At 49.1% G+C, this 17690-nt stretch overlaps 1 protein-coding gene across 4 annotated transcripts in view; it reads right to left on the bottom strand.

The window, feature by feature from the left end:
• prkg1b (protein kinase cGMP-dependent 1b) overlaps window positions 1-17690 on the bottom strand; it is a 977647-nt gene that overhangs the window by 159229 nt on the left and 800728 nt on the right. For all 4 annotated transcript variants that reach the window (XM_038822053.1, XM_038822054.1, XM_038822051.1 and 1 more), the window contains exon 8: window positions 10433-10498. In XM_038822053.1, coding sequence (XP_038677981.1) covers window positions 10433-10498 — 66 coding nt within the window. The remainder of the gene's footprint in view (window positions 1-10432; window positions 10499-17690) is intronic.

The raw sequence follows: 17690 nt of genomic DNA, 5'->3' as shown, positions 1-17690 counted from the left end.
GATTAACAGGATCGCGAAGTACAAAGTCTTCTCCACGGAGGACCTTAAGTCCGCCTATCACCAGCATCCCATCCGCGCGGGTGACAGCAAGTACACCGCGTTCGAGGCAGATGGGCGCCTCTATCACTTTCTAAGGGTTCCATTCGGTGTCACAAATGGGGTCTCGGTCTTCCAACGGGAGATGGACCGAATGGTTGACCAATACATTTTACGGGCGACCTTCCCGTATCTTGATAACGTCACCATCTGCGTCCACGACCAGTAGGACCATGACATCAACCTCCAAAAATTCCTCCGTACCGCAAAACTCCTTAACCTCACATATAATAAGGATAAGTGCGTGTTTCACACCGACCGTGTAGCCATCGTCGGCTACGTAGTGCGTAACTGAGTGATAGGCCCCGATCCCGAATGCATGCGCCCCCAGATGGAACTCCCTCTCCCCAACTCCCTCAAATCCCTTAAAAGCTGTCTGGGGTTCTTCTTTTATTACGCCCAGTGGGTCCCGAACTACGCCGACAAAGCCCGCCCCCTCATCCAATCCAACACTTTTCCACTGTCGACGGAGACCCGCCAGGCCTTTAGCCGCATCAAAGCTGATATCGCAAAGGACATGATGCGTGCTATCGAGTCCCTCCCATTCCAGGTCGAGAGCGATGCGTCTGACGTAGCTCTGGTGGCCACCCTCAACCAAGCAGGCAGACCCGTGGCCTTCTTCTCTCGGACCCTCCACGCTTCCGAACTCCGCCATTCCTCGGTGGAAAAGGAGGCACAGGCCATAGTTGAAGCTGTGCGATACTGGAGGCACTATCTGGCCGGCAGGATGTTCACCCTCCTCACAGAACAGCGGTCAGTGGCCTTCATGTTTGACAATGCACAGAGGGGCAAGATCAAGAACGACAAGATCAGGCGGTGGCGGATCGAGTTGTCCACGTACAACTACGATATCTTGTATCGTCCTGGGAAGCTCAACGAGCCTCCTGATGCCCTGCCCCGCCCCGCGTTACCTGCCCAAGCGCGCAGATTGACTGCCTCCGCACCCTCTACGCGGACCTCTGCCATCCAGGGGTAGCCCGCTTCTATCACTTTATCAAGACCCGCAATCTGCCCTACTCCATTGAGGAGGCCAGGACCGTGACCAGGGATTGTCACATTTGCGCAGAGTGCAAACCGCACTTCTACCGCCCTGAGCAAGCGCATCTGGTAAAGGCATCCCGTCCTTTCGTACGTCTTAGTATGGAATTCAAGGGTCCCCTCCCCTCCAACAACCACAACACCTACTTCTTAAGTGTGATTGACGAGTACTCCCGCTTCCCTTTCGCCATCCCCTGCCCCGACATGACCATGACAACTGTCATCAAGGCCCTCCTCTCCATTTTCCCCCTGTTCGGTTACCCCGCGTACATCCACAGCGACCGGGGGTCCTCCTTTATGAGTGAAGAGCTGCGTCAATTCCTGCTCAGCAGGGGCATCGCCTCTAGCAGGACGACCAGTTATAACCCTCGGGTTAACGGGCAGGTCGAGCGGGAGAATGGCACAGCCTGGAAGACCGTCCTACTGGCCCTGCGGTCCAGAGATCTCCCTATCTCCCACTGGCAAGAGGTCATCCCCGACGCCCTCCATTCAATTCGGTCTCTCCTCTGCACTGCCACAAACCAAACGCCTCATGATCGTCTTCTTGTTTTCCCGAGGAGGTTGTCCTCCGGATCTCCAATCCCAACTTGGCTGGCCATACCCAGGCCCATCTTGCTCCGGAAGCACGTGCGGGTGCACAGGTCCGACCCGTTGGTGGAACGAGTCCAGTTACTCCACGCTAACCCGCAGTACGTGTGCATGGAGTATCCCGACAGTCGGCAGGACAAAGTCTCCCTTCGAGACTTGGCACCCGCCAGGTGTGGCCAGCCAACCCCCCACATCGATACCCTCCACCCAGTCCCACCCCCCCCCCAGTGCCCCCGCAACCCAGCGCATAGGAAACCCACAAACACCCCCCCCCCCCCAGGCCAGAGCTTCGCTAGCACCGACCAGGGGTACGGACACAGGATCACGACCGCCGCTCCCGGAGTCAAGGACAGCAAGCGGCCCAACGACACCGGCACCGTTGCGACGGACCAGCAGAACATCGAAGGCGCCCGACAGACTGATCGCATCAATCTGATGTTCCACTGGACATTTACCAAACTCTTTGTGTCATTCAGAGTTCCAATGTACAAGTTGCACATGTTTTTCGTTTTTTTTTCTAATTATGTACTGTTCATTGCCATTCTTGTATCTGCACAGTCATCGTGAGCCAGTGGGCAGCCGCCATTTACCTCGGTACACCTCGTTCTTTCTAGTCATACCACCAGTCAAACAGCCCCCCCCTTCTTACTCCTGCCCCCCCCGGCTTCTTTCTCCACAAGGGGTGAAAGTGGTGGTATAACTAGGAGGTTTACGGTACCTATCTGCCATTGGTGCAGAGCACTCGCTGCCCATTGGCTCAGGTCGGTCATGTGCCTCTCTGCTGATTGGTTGAGGCTAGTCATGTGACTGCTCACCCATTGGCCGAGAGGCAAGTAGTCCCGCCTACGAGGCGGGGTATAAGAACCCGTAGGACCCAGCAGTTGGCCTTTCTCTGTAAGTCGACTGCCGGGCACACAACTAGTTGATTAAAGCCTGATATATGGAACTTCTTCACGACTCGAGTCCAATTGATGGTACATCACCACTTGATGGCTGACCTCTGCCATGGGAAGAGAACGAATGCTGCAATTCTCTAAGTGCTAATCATCTGCATTTACGTACACAGCCGTGCGGAGCACAATGCGCTGCATGGCTCAGCATGACGACTGTTTCCTTTCCTGATATCTAATCTGGCCCCCAGGGCATTCAGCTTTCTCATACAATCTTGGTCCTCCCAAGATATTATCCTGGTTGCGATTCTTGAAGCAAAATTGTTCCAAGAATTGACCCAAATTAGATGGGGGAGAAAAAAAGTTAGAATTGAAAATTTATAAATTACTGCTGGTGGCAATGATTAACACGCTTGCACAGTTCTTTGCTTCACTATTGTAACAGCCGTTAAGTTTGAAATGAGAATTTTAAGTACAGTAACATCACTGAGATAATTGCCATCTTCGGGTTTGTTAACGCAGATTGATTTTTTATAAAAGGCGATGTACACACAGTGTAAAATGTGTCTGACAGCAGGGTGATTAAATGTTTGATTTTACATTCCAGTCAATGCTCGTATCACTGAATCATCTCCTTCACATTATCAAGTGGTTACTCTAATAATTAATTCTGTGCAACTCATTAGCCAAGATTTTCCTAATCTGTTTTATTTTAATAGTGCGATTATTGCAATGGATCACCCTTTCTTCACACAATTTGAATGTTTGTTTGTATTTATGACTACACATATACACATACAAGCATGTGCACACACACGAACACCTTTGCACACCCATGCACATACACACGTATACATGCACATACACACACACTCACAACACCCACGCACGCACACACTCAACACCCACGCACACACACTTATTAAAAATAAATTTAAAATACTCATTTCATTCCAATTAAGGGGCAATTTAGCGTGGTCAATCCACCTACCATGTATTCCTTTGGGCTGTGGAGGTGAACCTACGCTCGCACAGACATACACTTAGAGAAAGATACATAGATTGTGTCAAGTAGTGGATGAAATGATTCGTGCTCTCTGGCCTTTCTACACCATTGATGACATCTGTGGTCACATGACTACAGTAAGCCAATGGCCACAATGCACAAAAGCACTTCTCCAAACATCCCCCTTTTCACATATGAAAAAAGCAACTGGCAAACAATATTATTTGCAGTTGCCGGTAGCCAGGCACAATGAAATCCATCAGCCATGTACTGAAAACTGGTCGTGCTGGACTGACAGAGGGCGGAATAATTCCGTTTCCGCACTGAGTGCTGGCTGAAGCATTGAAAACCGCCATCAGACTCACTGCCGTTTCTTGCCACATTGTGCAACACTGTGCGATAAAGAGAATGGAGACGTGGCTCATGCCACCGTGCTGGCGGGCGGCACTGGGAAATGCTGGCAACATCGGAAATCCTGAAATTGCTGATAACAAAAAACAGTCTCCTATGGAGACTGACCTGGAAAAAACTCTTCCCCCCCATGGACACGGAGTACCACCACCACAGAACGGGGACCCTCTCCTCCCCCATGGAATGCCAGGAAATGCCGGGGTGAATTGTCAGGGTGCAGTGCCAGGGTGCTGGGGTAGTGCCAAGGGGTGGTGTTCGGGGCAGTGCCAGGGTACTGTCTGACCATGTCACCCCTCCCCTGAGGGCTATAGTTGCCTTTAGTATCCGAAAACGAGACCTTGCCGGTGAGATTCTCATTTTTTAGCTCTCGTGAGATTTTTCACCCAGGTTACCATTTATGCTAGCGGTGAACATGGGTGCAAATATCCCCCATTAGCCTTATTGTGTTCAGGTCCTCCAATGGTGCCTGTATGGGTTGTTATTAGCCATTCGTCTGGTGTCTGCTTGCTCTTGGGGAGTGTTGCCTCTCCAGCGAATGTCGCTGCCTTGTGAGTATTGTTCCTATGCTAATTATTGCTGCTAATCTGTAGACTTTGTTCGGGAATGTTTGACCTCTGATACTGACAGTCGGACAGTTCCTTGTGCAGTTGATGAATTCACATTTTTGTCACCAGCTGTCTGCCGTGAAAGAGCTGCTTCATCAGTTCTATGTCATCAGTCTGCAGTTATGACGATATTTCTGTTCCTTAATTTTCACCTTGTATGATCGAAGTCCAGACAGCTCCAAGTAGCCAAGTGGGCGGACTACTGCTGAGAGCAATGACTTGTGGCACTCTGGCTGTTCTACAATTCTAAGTTCTTTCAACAATTTGACAGCTTTATCAAAGTGAAACTTGTTTTTTGTCACTTCACTTCGATTTTGCCACTCACTCCTGTTACTACTTGCAGCTGCTGCAGTTTTTAAGCTATTGGGAGAGTGGTTTGTGTGCAGTGTGACATTTGTCACGGATCTGGACTACTTGCCATGCCTTCAGTAGGTGTGTTTCTCCAATCTAGGATTGTCTTGTACCCTTCCACTCAATTCTTTGATGATTCCTTTGGCATCATCAAAAAGTTGGGAGCAATACATCCAGAGACCTTTTTATTCAGCACCCCCCTGCACTTACTATATACCACTAGGGCTTCTGCTGTTTGAGCCCTTGATATCTGGCAAAAGACTCCATTGTTATCCTTATCCAACCCTGGACATCCTTATATCCCAGACTACAGCAGGATACAGACTAGAACTGGATACAAACTAGAACTGGACACAGACTCGAGCAGGGCACAGGCTGGAACAGCATGCAGTCTAGAATGGGACACAGACTAGAGCAGAGTACAGACTAGAACAGGATATAGATTGGAGCAGGACACAGATGAGAACTAGATCTGGACAGAGACAAAAACTTTATAAAGTCGAGAATGGAACACAGACTAGAACAGGATACAGACTTGAGCAGGACACAGACTAGAATTGCGTACAGACTAGAACACGATACAGACTGGAACAAGACGCAGACTAGAATTGGGCACAGACTAGAACACGATACAGACTGGAACAAGACGCAGACTAGAATTGGGCACAGACTAGAACAGGATACAGACTGGACCAGGACGCAGACTATAACAGGATATAGACTAGAACAGAATACTGACTAGAACAGGACACAGATTAGAACTGAACACAGTCTAGAACTGGACACCGACTAGAACTGGACACCGACTAGAACTGGACACCGACTAGAACTGGACACCGACTAGAACTGGTTACAGATGGTAGTATGTTACAGACTAGAACAGGGTACAGACTAGTTCACGATATAGACTGGAGTGAGATGCAGACTAGAGCAGGACACAGACTAGAACTGGGCACTGACTAGAAGTGGGCACTGACTAGAGCTGGGCACTGACTAGAGCTGGGCACTGACTAGAACTGGCACAGACTGGAACAAGATACAGACTAGAACATGATGCAGACTGGAGCAGGACACGGACTAGAACTGGACACGTACTAGAACAGGACACCGACTAGAACTGGGCACAAACTAGAGCAGGATGCAGACTAGAACAGGGTACAGATGTTACTAGGTTACAGACAAGAACAGGATACAGACCAGAACAGGATACAGTCTAGAGCAGGACACAGATGAGAACTGGATACAGATTAGATCTTGACACAGACTAAAACATCATGCAGTCAAGAACGGGACATAGCCAAGAACAGGATGCAGACGAGGGCAGGGCACAGACTAGAACAGGATACAGACGAGAACAGGGTACAAAATGAAACAAGATGCAGACTAGAAAAGGATATAGTCTAGAACAGGGTTCAGATTAGAACCGGATACAGGCGAGAACAGGATGCAGACTAGAGCAGGACATAGATTAGAACTGGACACAGGCTAAAACTAGAAACAGATTAGAACTGGACACCGACTGGGATTGGACACCGACGAACTGGGTAAAGATTAGAGTAGAAAATAGCCTTGAAAATGATATGGAGTAGAACATGTTATAGACTACACCAGGATACAGTCTAGAATATGGAGCGGGATTCTCTAATCCCGCGGCAGAGTGTCCACGGCTTTGTAAACGCCGTCGCGTTTTACGATGGCGTGAATGGGCCGACCCCATGCCTAATATTGGCCCCTACAGGGGGCCAGCACGGCACTGGAGCAGTTAACGCCGCCAGCTACTGATCTCGGCGCAAACTGGGTGCCACGGGATCCACGCATGCGCAGTGGCGTCAGCGCCAACGTGCCCATGCGCAGTGGATTCCTTTAACGCGCCGGCCCCTGGCGCAGGGCTACAGGGGCCGGCGTGTAGGAAAGGAGGCCCCCAGCCAGAGAGGCCGGTTCACCGATTGGTGGGCCCCGATCATGGGCCCGGGGTCGGACACCCCCTTCCCCCCACAAACCGTCCCACCACTCCCACCAGAGGGAAATGCTGGGATCCCGGGGTGGGAGATGTGTCTGGATGCCTTTCCCTCTGCATTCTGACCAGGCAATATTCGTGGGTTTAGGCAGATTGCAATATACTCACCAAAGCCCTGCTCTCAGCCAGAGGACGGACGGGACTCCCTCTCTCTGTCTCTCTCTCTCTGTCTGTCCCCACAATCTCCCTCTCTCTCTCTCTCTCTCAAACAAAGACAAGGCAGCTGGGAGGAAGGGGAGCCTTGAGGAAGATCTGCTGATGCCCCATCCAATGGATGCCCGGGGCCAACGCACCGTCGCCCCCCCCCTCTGCACGCCGCTGCCCCCTACCCCTACCCCCCTACCTCTACCCCTACCCCCTACCCCCCAACCCCTACACTCCTACCCCCATCCCCCCTACCACTACCCCCACCCCTACCCCCCCACCCCTACCCCTATCCCCCCCACCACCTCTACCCCCACCCCCCCCACCTCTACCCCCACCTACCCCCCCCCCCCCCCCGCACTCGATGTAGCTAACTGAACGACGTCAACCATCATCAATGGTTGGCGCGGCCCACCCGGGCCGGTGAATAAAAAAGCTTAATAAAACAATGACATCCCGCCGGCGCCAGCCGTTTTCCGAGGCGGCCGGCGGGATTTGAAGAACGCCGTTTTATGGCGGGTGGGTGAATCTTTAACATGGCGGGAGCGGCAATATCGGCGCCGCTGGCCGATTCTCCGACCCTGCGTGGGGTTGGAGAACTTCGCCCCAGAATTGAAGATATAGATCAGAACAGATTACAGAACAGCACAGAGAAGAATAAGTTCCATTGCTACAGAGTGCTGGCCTTGCGAGGAGTTGTCTTATCTCTGCACATGGATTTGTGGGACTTATATTTTACTTGAGGCTGACATTTTGCAATTAAGTTACATTGCAATGCTAAATGTCACACTTGTGGCTGCTTGAGGTGGTCTCACTTGGCTGCACTGTGGTTTCACAAGTTAAGTGAGAGAAAGTCAAAGCACTTAATTAGCTTAACCTCACGTCTGCTCTGGAGGACTTGGGATAAACTGAAATACTTTCGCCATTATTTTTATGGCCTGACTCATTTTTTTCAGGCTACTTCCAACTGTGAAGCCGACCTCTTGCACTTTTCTGAGCTTCTGATTGCAGGATCCAGGCCTCAGGGCTACACCTTGACAGTCTTGCTTTGAAACCTAACTGCCTAAGTTATTGCTTTGCCGCATTTATGGGCTGTGATGCTGGCTTGTTCTCTGGTAATGGCACATTAGTAGATGACATATTTCATTAGAATGTCAAGGCCTTGGAGAGGGTGCAGTGGAGATTCACTTCAATAATAATAGGAGTAATAGTTAGGTGGAGAGATGAGTTTTGCTGGGGTTTCTGTCTCTCGGGCAGAGAAGCCTGGGGGGAGGGGGGGGGGGGAGATTTAATTGAGGTAGCAAAATTATAAAGTGTGGAGCAGCTTTGGCAAAAGTGCTCGCACTGTCAATAGGGTTAGTAAGCAGAGGACTCAGGATAATTGCCCAAAGAACCAGGTGGAAGATGAGATTTTGGGCGAGATTCTCCACCCTGCCGTACCAGTTTTCTGGTGCAGCGCTCCGCCGCCGGCGGGGGCGAGATTCTCCGTTCTGCCAGCAGCCCCACGCTGTCTGGCGAAATATGCATGGGTGCATTGACGGTGCAACGGAGAATCCAGCCCTTTGTTTTTTAACGCAGCAAGTTACAATCTTCAATTTATTTTTATTTATCTCATGAATTCACTAATTGCTCTTGAACGGAGAGTCAACCAAATTATTGTGAATCTGGAGTCATATGTAGGCCAGACCAGGTGAGGACGGCAGATTTCCTTCACTAAGTTTAGCTGGTTTAGCACACTCAGCTAAATCGCTGGCTTTTAAAGCAGACCAAGCAGGCCAGCAGCACGGTTCGATTCCCGTACCAGCCTCCCCGGACAGGCGCCGGAATGTGGCGACTAGGGGCTTTTCACAGTAACTTCATTGAAGCCTACTCGTGACAATAAGCGATTTTCATTTTTCATAAAGGACATTAGTGAACCAGATGGATTTTTACAAAAATCAACAAGAGTTTTATGGTCACCTTTAGACTTGAAATTCCAGATTTTTTTTTTTAATTCACATTTTTCCACCTATCATGGTGGGAATCAAACCCAGGTTTCCAGATCATTACCCGGGGTCTTTGGATTACTAGTCCAGGGACAATACCATTACGCCACCCAATGCCCCTCCATGGATCCGCCAATTGAAAGGATGGTGGAAGCAGATTCAACAGTAACTTTCAAAAAGGATCCAAATAAAAGTGGGAAAAGAACAAAAAATAACGTAGAGCTATGGGGAAAGACCAGGAAAGTGTCACTAGCTGGAAAATTATTTCAAAGCGTTGGCATTGGTGTGATGGCAGAGTCATCTCCTCGTGTGCTCATTGAGTCTATGTTCTATTTCCTGCTTCGAGTGTTCGGTCCAAGAGTTTACATTCTAACATTCTCAAAATGAAGATGTGTCATCCTGATTAATTGACCTGACGTAAGGTAATTGGGCTTCTGTACCAGTTGTGGTTTCCACAGCCTGTTCATCATCTGAGTTCAATATGCGCATTCATTGCCTGCCACCCGCCAATTTGTCTTTAAACCTGCCAGAATTCCCTTCAAAACACAACATCTAAACATATCACAATCACAACATCAGTTCCCCGGATAACAAAATGATCCAGGATACCAAACTGTGACAGCAAGAAAACCATTGAATATATATCTTGGATGTGACTTGACGATTTAATTTTGAACTGTACCTCGCAAGTCATTCGACTCAGATTACGTGACTCAAGTTGAAATCTTGCGTGAACTTTAATATGACAGCTGGAATTTGGCTTTAATTCTCAATACCATTGTAACTGAGTAATGTCTTTGTTAGAGTTGCGAATTCAATTTTGCGTACAGAACAAAATGCCAATATTTATTAATGAACCAATCATGGCAATAACAAACTGCTCAGCAAGTGTGTCATATCTTTATTCTCTGCAGTTGTTACAATTAATCATGAACAACATTTCTCGGAAGTTTAAGACTGACAGAGCTAAAATCCCCATTCGTCAGCCGCACCTAGGGGTAGATTGATACCACCTGAATGGTAATCGGAGCAGGGTGGGTGGCATATCTATTTTAGAACAAACCCAATTTTCATTCCAATAATAATTGCCCTCTATTGCCTCTTGCCCTGTATCCCTGACATGGGACATCTTTGGTGTGCACCAGCTGGTATCAAAGCTGTTAATTCACACTTATGGTGAGTGTTTTTAAGTGTCATGTGACCCTATAGATGTAAGAATGCATCGACACATTACAATCTTATATGGAATTTGATATTTGCAGATATGTAAATGTGGAAGTGGTAAGATTGGGTTTACTTACTCTCTGTCAATCACTAGGCAGGTCACTGCTTCAGCTGCGATGACATTGGCTGTCCTCACATCCTCTCTGTGAAAGGAAACAGAAGTAGAGTATAAACTACGGCTCTAGACTTTGTTTAGACTCGTTGGAACCAAGGACAATTTTGGATAACTTTGAATTTCTACAGCAGCAGGACACCTGCTGGATACTGGATCTGTCATATATTACTCAAGCTGTGATACAGAAAGAATATCAGGCAAGAGTATCACTAGTAGCCAGAGGGAGGGCATCATTAGAGTGTCTGCTGAATAGCTCAGAATGAGTCACAATAATCCTTTACCACAAAGATGATGCACTGTCAACATTCACTTCAGCAAGCTGTAGTGAATAACCTGGAGCCATTCATCTCCTTAAACTAACACGGGGCCATATACCTTCCCAATGGAAACCAGGCAAGCATTAAAACTTAACCTTGGAACCTATTCCAGGCTCGGGCCACCAGAGGACGCCAAAGTCAAATCAAATAACAGGGTATAGCAGTCAGCAGGCTGCCTGCACCGCTGCTGTGGTGTCAGGACTGGACCTAGAAGTAGTGATAGGGTATGAAAGATGAATAAGTTTTGAATGCATAATGGTGACATGGGCATTTATAAATTGTATATAATCTTCACTATTATAAATATATTTTGCATTTGTCCCTCTGCAAGTCTCAAGTTTTCAAAGACTAATCAATGTGATGCAAGGTCCCAAACGTTCATTCAAGGATTCAAATCTTTTTAAAAAATTCTTTCATGGCTAGGATTGCCCTTGATAAGGTCATGGTGAGCTGCCTTCTTGAACAGCCACAGTCTCTGAGGTGTAGGAACACCCACAGTGCTGTTAGAGAGGGGGTTCCAGAATTTTACCCAGTGACAGTGAAGGAACCAGCGATATATTTGCAAGCCAGGATGGTGTGTGACCTGGAGGGGAACTTCCAGATGAATAGGTTCCCAGGTAACTGCTGCCCTTTTCCTTCTAGGTGGTAGAGACTGCGGGTTGATAGGTGCTGCTGAAGGAGTCTTGGTGAGTTCTTGCAGTGCATCTTGTAGATGGTGCACACAGTTGCCAGTGTTGGGGAGGAGGTGGATAAGGTGCCAAACAAGCGATCTGCTTTCCCTGGATGGTGTTGAGCTTCTTGAGTGTTGTTGGAGCTGTACTTATCCAGGCGAGTGGAGAGTATTTCATCATACTCTTGTGCTTTTTAGATTGCGGGCAGGCTTTGGGGTGTCATGAGATGAGTTACTCTCCGCAAAATGTCTAGTCTCTGACTTTCTCTTGCAGCACAGCATTTATATGGCTGGTCCAGTTCAGTGCCTGCTCAATAGTAATTCCCAGGATGTTGATTGTGAGGGATTCAGCAATGGTAATACAATTGGATATCAAGGGAGATGGTTTGATTCTCTCTTGTTGGAGATGGTGTCATGTGAGTGTCCCTTCAAGAAAGATTTTGTCTTACCACTGGCTTGGAGCACGGCTTCAGTGATGTCATTTGTGGGTGGAGCTGGGCTGTGGCTGTCAGGTAAGAGGGGATTTAGTATTTTGGTTTCCTTTTCAGATTGTTGGTTTGGAGTGTAGACGAGAAACACTGTTCTCCTGTTTTCTTTGTCTTTATTTTAAAGCTGTTCCAGTGAACTGAAAGCACATTGGGTGTGGCAAACTGCCTTGGTAACTTAAAGGATAGAGTTGCTTTCTGGAAGGAGTTTTGAATCTGCTGATTGGAGGCCGGATCTTAGGGAAAGGACCAGTCTCATTCAAATGAGATGACAGTGTGCTGACAACGCCCTTGAAAGGGGTTTTGGTTTATTGGATTTTGCATTGAATTGGAACAGCTACAAAGGGGGATTCATTAAGAGTTATTGTCATAATATCCACTCATGTATATAATGAGGTGCAGACAGGCAGTGATTGACACACAGGATGACCAGTAAGCACACAACACAGTGCAGCCAATTACCAGACAGGACACTACCACTATAAAGCCAGAGGGCACTAGGTTTCCCGCTCTCTCTGGACCCAGCCACTGAGACAGAGTCCACGAGCTAGCAAGTGCAAACACCATGCGGAAGCTAGTAAGTTGTGGTCAGGCTACCACTAGCTTTCCAGTAAGTTCAGTATAGTGTCGACACACAGCTGAATATGTTTATCAGTTCTATCGTTGAATAAAACAGTTAGATCTTCTCCAGTGTTAGACGTCTGTTTCTAGCTTCCCTGTATTGAGTGCAGTCCACATCGAATCAACCTGCCTAACACATCATGGTATCAGAGTGGTACTGATCTTGACAGACCTACCTCAAGTCAATCAGCATTGGCCAGCAAGCAGCCATCCGGTGAAATGGAAAACATCCAGCCTCCTCCGCAGCTCTGCATCTCCGGCAAAATCGGCACCAATTGGAAGATCTTCAAGCAAAACTTCCTCTTGTACATCATGGCCTCCGACCTCGAAGCTGCATCGGAAGCCAGGAAGATTGTGCTATTTCTCTCCACCGCGGGGAACCACGCCATCCACATCTACAACTCCCTTACATTCGCTGAAGGCGAAGACAAAACAAAATTCAAAACAGTCCTGTTGAAGTTCGACAGCCACTGAAATGTTGAGGTGAATGAGAGCTTTGACTGGTACATTTTCCAGCAGAGGCTTCAGGGTAAGGATGAACCTTTTCAGTCCTTCTTGACCCATCTCCACCTCCTAGCGCAGTCATGTAACTATGATGCGATGGCTGATTCCATGATCCAGGATCAGATCGTTTTTGGGGTCCACTCCGACTCCCTTCGGCAGCAGCTCCTGAAAGTCAAACAGTTGACCCTCCTTGTCGCTATCGAGACGTGCATTTTCCATGAGCATGCTAAGACTCGTTACTCCCACATCAAGGCAGCAGAGACTGCAAAGCTGGCCTCCCATGAGGCGGAACAGGTGCAGGCCATTGCACAGAGGCAGGGCCTGTGCATCGAGGAGAGTGGCCGTTTTGCGCGCTTTTCCCAGGTCCCTATGCATGCGCGCCACGACCGAGTGAACGGCGAGACCGGCAACCCGACTGAGCAGGTGCGTACGTCGACCGACCGCACTGCGCATGCGCAATGGCGCATGGAACGCACTGACGTCGTCGTCATGACTTGTCCGAATTGTGGCTCCGCCCACTTAAAGTGGCAATGTCCGGCAAAAGGACACCGGTATCTGCAGTATGGCAAGCTTGGCCACTACGCAGCCCTTTGCAGATCTGCTCAACCGCTCAGCAGCCAGCGGTCCCAGCTGCGGGGAAGAAGTGTCTGCTCAATACAACAAGGTATGCCAGATTCCAATCTCGACAGCCCAACAGACCCTGATGCTGAGTGCCTCAAGTCCCCATACCGGGTGGGCATCATAACTACACATGCGCTGCCTTCCACCACAACAGCGAAACGCCTCTCGATCCTCAGTGTGGATCCCGACGACGAGTAGTGTGCTGTCCTCACAGTTAACAAGGCTTGCATCTGATTTAAACTGGACACCGGCGTATCGGCGAACTTCATCTCAAAATCCGACCAAGCATTCTTCCGCTGGCCTGCCAGCTCCTTGACTACCATGGCAATGTCATAGCTGCCAGTGGCTCGTGTCAACTAGGGGTATCCAATAAGGCAATCAAGGCAACACTGTGGTTTGAAATCGTCGGGCCTGACAAAGCATCCCTGCTTGGTGCTCGAGCCTGCAAGCTCCTGAACCTGGTTCAGCGCGTCCACACCATGTCATCATCACCGGAGACGGCCTCGCCTGATGGAAACTTGCAAGCCGACATAGATGACATTATCACGCAGTACCACAGCGTATTCGATGGAATGGCCACGTTCCCATACCGATATAAAATCCTTCTCAAGTCGAACGCCACCCCTGTAATTCATGCACCACGCTGGGTGCCGGCACCCCTCAAGGATCGTCTGAAGAAGCAATTACAGGACCTCCAAGACCAGGGCATCATATCGAAGGTCACAGAGCCAACAGACTGGGTCAGCTCCGTAACTGCGTAAGAAGCTGTCAGGGGAGCTTCACCTTTGCATTGACCCTAAGGATCTAAACCACAACATCATGTGGGAGCATTACCCGATACCAAAACGTAAAAAGTTGATCAGTGAGATGGCTCATGCCAAATTCTTTACTAAGCTGGACGCCTCCAGGGATTTTTGGCAAATACAGCTGGATGCGACCAGTCGCAAGCTGTGCATGTTCAACACCCCTTTCGGTCACTACTGCTACAACCAGATGCCTTTTGGTATCTTATCTGCCTCCGAAGTATTTCACCGCATCAGGGAGCAGATGATGGAGGGCATCGAGGGGGTGCGAGTATACGTTGACGATGTAATTATCTGGTCCACAACACCCCAGGAACACATCGTTCGCCTCAAGAAGGTATCCCAGAGAATTCATGGACATGGTCTCCAGCTCAACAAGGCCAAGTCCTCATTTGGTCAATCGGATATTAAGTTCCTAGGTGACCACATCTCGCAGCAGGTCGTGCGGCCAGATGCCGACAGGGTCTCAGTGATCAACGCCATGAAGACCCCAGAGGACAAGAAGGCGGTCCTCCGCTTCCTCGGGATGGTCAACTTCCTCGGGAAATTCATTCCCAATATGGCATCCCACACCACGGCCCTCCGCCATCTCGTCAAGAAGTCGATGGAATTCCAGTGGCTGCCCACATATGAAGAGGAATGGCGTGAGCTGAAAGCAAAGCTCACCACAGCCCTGGTTCTAACGTTCTTCGACCCAACCAAGAAAATCAAGATATCAACTGATGCAAGACAGGACGGCATTGGGGCGGTGCTCCTTCAGCGAGATGACTCCTCGTCCTGGGCTCCAGTGGCGTATGCCCCTAGGGCCATGATGCACACTTAGCAATGGTACGCTCAGATTGAGAAGGAGTGTCTGGGCCTCCTGACAGGGATAGTCAAGTTTCACGACTACGTTTATGGCCTCCCAAAATTCACGGTAGAAACGGACCACAGGCCTCTTGTCCACATAATCCAGAAGGATTTAAATGACATGACACCTCAGTTACAGCGGATCCTTCTTAAGCTACGCCGCCACGACTTCGAACTTGTCTACACGCCAGGCAAAGAGCTGATCATTACAGATGCCCTATCTAGGTTTATTACCACACCTTGTGAACAAAGTGACTTCATCTGCCACATAGAAGCACAAGTGCAGTTGTGTGCCACCAACCTTCCGGCCTCTGATGAACGGAGGGTCAATTTCATGAGGAGACGGACAAGGATCCTCTGCTGCAGTGTGTGATGCAGCACCTTACCCATGGCTGGCAGAAGGGACAATGTCCCCAGTTCTGTAACGTAAAAGACGAGCTGACGGTTGTGGAGGGAATCCTTCTGAAACTTGACAGGATCGTAATTCCTCAGAGCATGCGGGCTATGGTGTTGTGCCAATTCCATGAGGGTCACCTTGGTGTCGAGAAATGCCGACGCAGAGCTCGGGAGGCGGCCTATTGGCCGGGCATCAGCCAAGACTTTGCTGACACAGTCCTCAACTGCCCCACCTGTCAGAAGTTTCAACCAGTTCAACCCAAGGAAACGCTGCAACAGCACGAGATTGTGACCTCTCCGTGGTCCAAAGTAGGTGTAAACCTTTTCCACGCCAAGGGGCGTGACTACGTACTCCTGTTCGCCTACTTCTCCAGTTACCCAGAAGTGGTGAAACTGTCCAACCTCACGTTGAAGGCGGTAATCAAAGCCTACAAAGAAACTTTCGCCAGGCATGGGATACCGCTCACGGTAACGAGCGACAACGATCCTTGCTTTTGCACCCAGGAATGGTCTGATTTTGCACAGTCCTACAACTTCCGTCATGTAACCTCCAGTCCCCACTACCCGCAGTCAAAGGGGAAGGCCGAGAAAGGGGCCCATATTGTAAAGCGGTTGCTGTGAAAAGCTGCAGACTCAGCCTCCGACTTCAACCTGGCGCTGCTGGCATACAGGGCAACCCCACTGTCCACTGGGTTGTCTCCGGCGCAGATGCTCATGAATCGCACTCTGAGGACCACAGTTCCAGCCATCCATGTTCCAGACCTTGGCCTCACGGTCTTACAGAAAATTCAGCAGTCATGGGCTCAACAGAAGGCCACATACGATGCTCATGCCACGGATCTACCCGAGCTGGCCCCAATTGATCATATTCGTGTCCAGTTGCCTGAGGGCGGCTGGTCAGCCACAGCTGTTGTGATCAAACAAGTGACCCCAAGATCGTTCCTTGTCCGCATGGCTGATGGCTCCCTGCTACGGCGCAACTGCGAAGAGTTCCACGCCCGCTACCTAACCGATGTGCCCCGTCGCCTACGATGCTTCCTCCGGACGAACCCTGCCACAAGGCCACCGATCTACCAGCAATTCTGCTTGTCCCCACGACCACCCCGATGGCAGCGATCCCGCCTATCCACGTGCAGGCGGCTCCTGATCCACCTCTGCGGCGATCGACAAGAATTTGTCGTCCACCGCAAAGACTGAATCTATAGACTGAACTTTTGTACATTTTGTGACTTCATCGAATTAACCTCTGTAAATATTGTTTAGTTTGCCATGCATCTGCATTATCGACACCTTCCTATGTATATACGTTCATTTAGACACCTTTTGTATATAGTCAGGCATATGTATATATATATATATACGCACGCACACTTTAGTATTTATTTATCTACAAAAAAGGGGGGAGATGTCATAATATCCACTCATGTATATAATGAGGTGCAGACAGGCAGTGATTGACACACAGGATGACCAGTAAGCACACAACACAGTGCAGCCAATCACCAGACAAGACACTACCACTATAAAGCCAGAGGGCACTTTCTCTGGACCCAGCCGCTGAGACAGTCAGAGTCCACGAGCTAGCGGAAGCTCCATGCGGAAGCTAGTAAGTCTGGTCAGGCTACTACTAGTTTTCCAGTCAGTTCAGTATAGTGTCGACCCACAGCTGAATATGTTTATCAGTTCTATCATTGAATAAAACAGTTAGATCTTCTCCAATGTTCGACGTCTGTTTCTAGCTTCCCTGCATCGAGTGCAGTCCAATCGAACCAGCCTGCCTAACACATCAGTTAAATGTATAGATTACTGTAGCTGTTGTGTCTTTTTTCATGTTTGTAATTGATATCAAATTCTTGATAAGCATTTTATCTGTAAACTATATTCTTATAATAAACTTTGTTTTGATAAAAGCGTCTCGGAAATCTGATGAATCACACCTAAAGTGAAGGCTCTT

The sequence above is a fragment of the Scyliorhinus canicula genome, chromosome 16 (genome assembly GCF_902713615.1).
Source record: "Scyliorhinus canicula chromosome 16, sScyCan1.1, whole genome shotgun sequence".
Taxonomy (NCBI): Eukaryota; Metazoa; Chordata; class Chondrichthyes; order Carcharhiniformes; family Scyliorhinidae; genus Scyliorhinus; species Scyliorhinus canicula.
The sequence above is the reverse complement of the archived record's forward strand: the minus strand, read 5'-3'. Positions and strand labels throughout refer to the sequence as shown.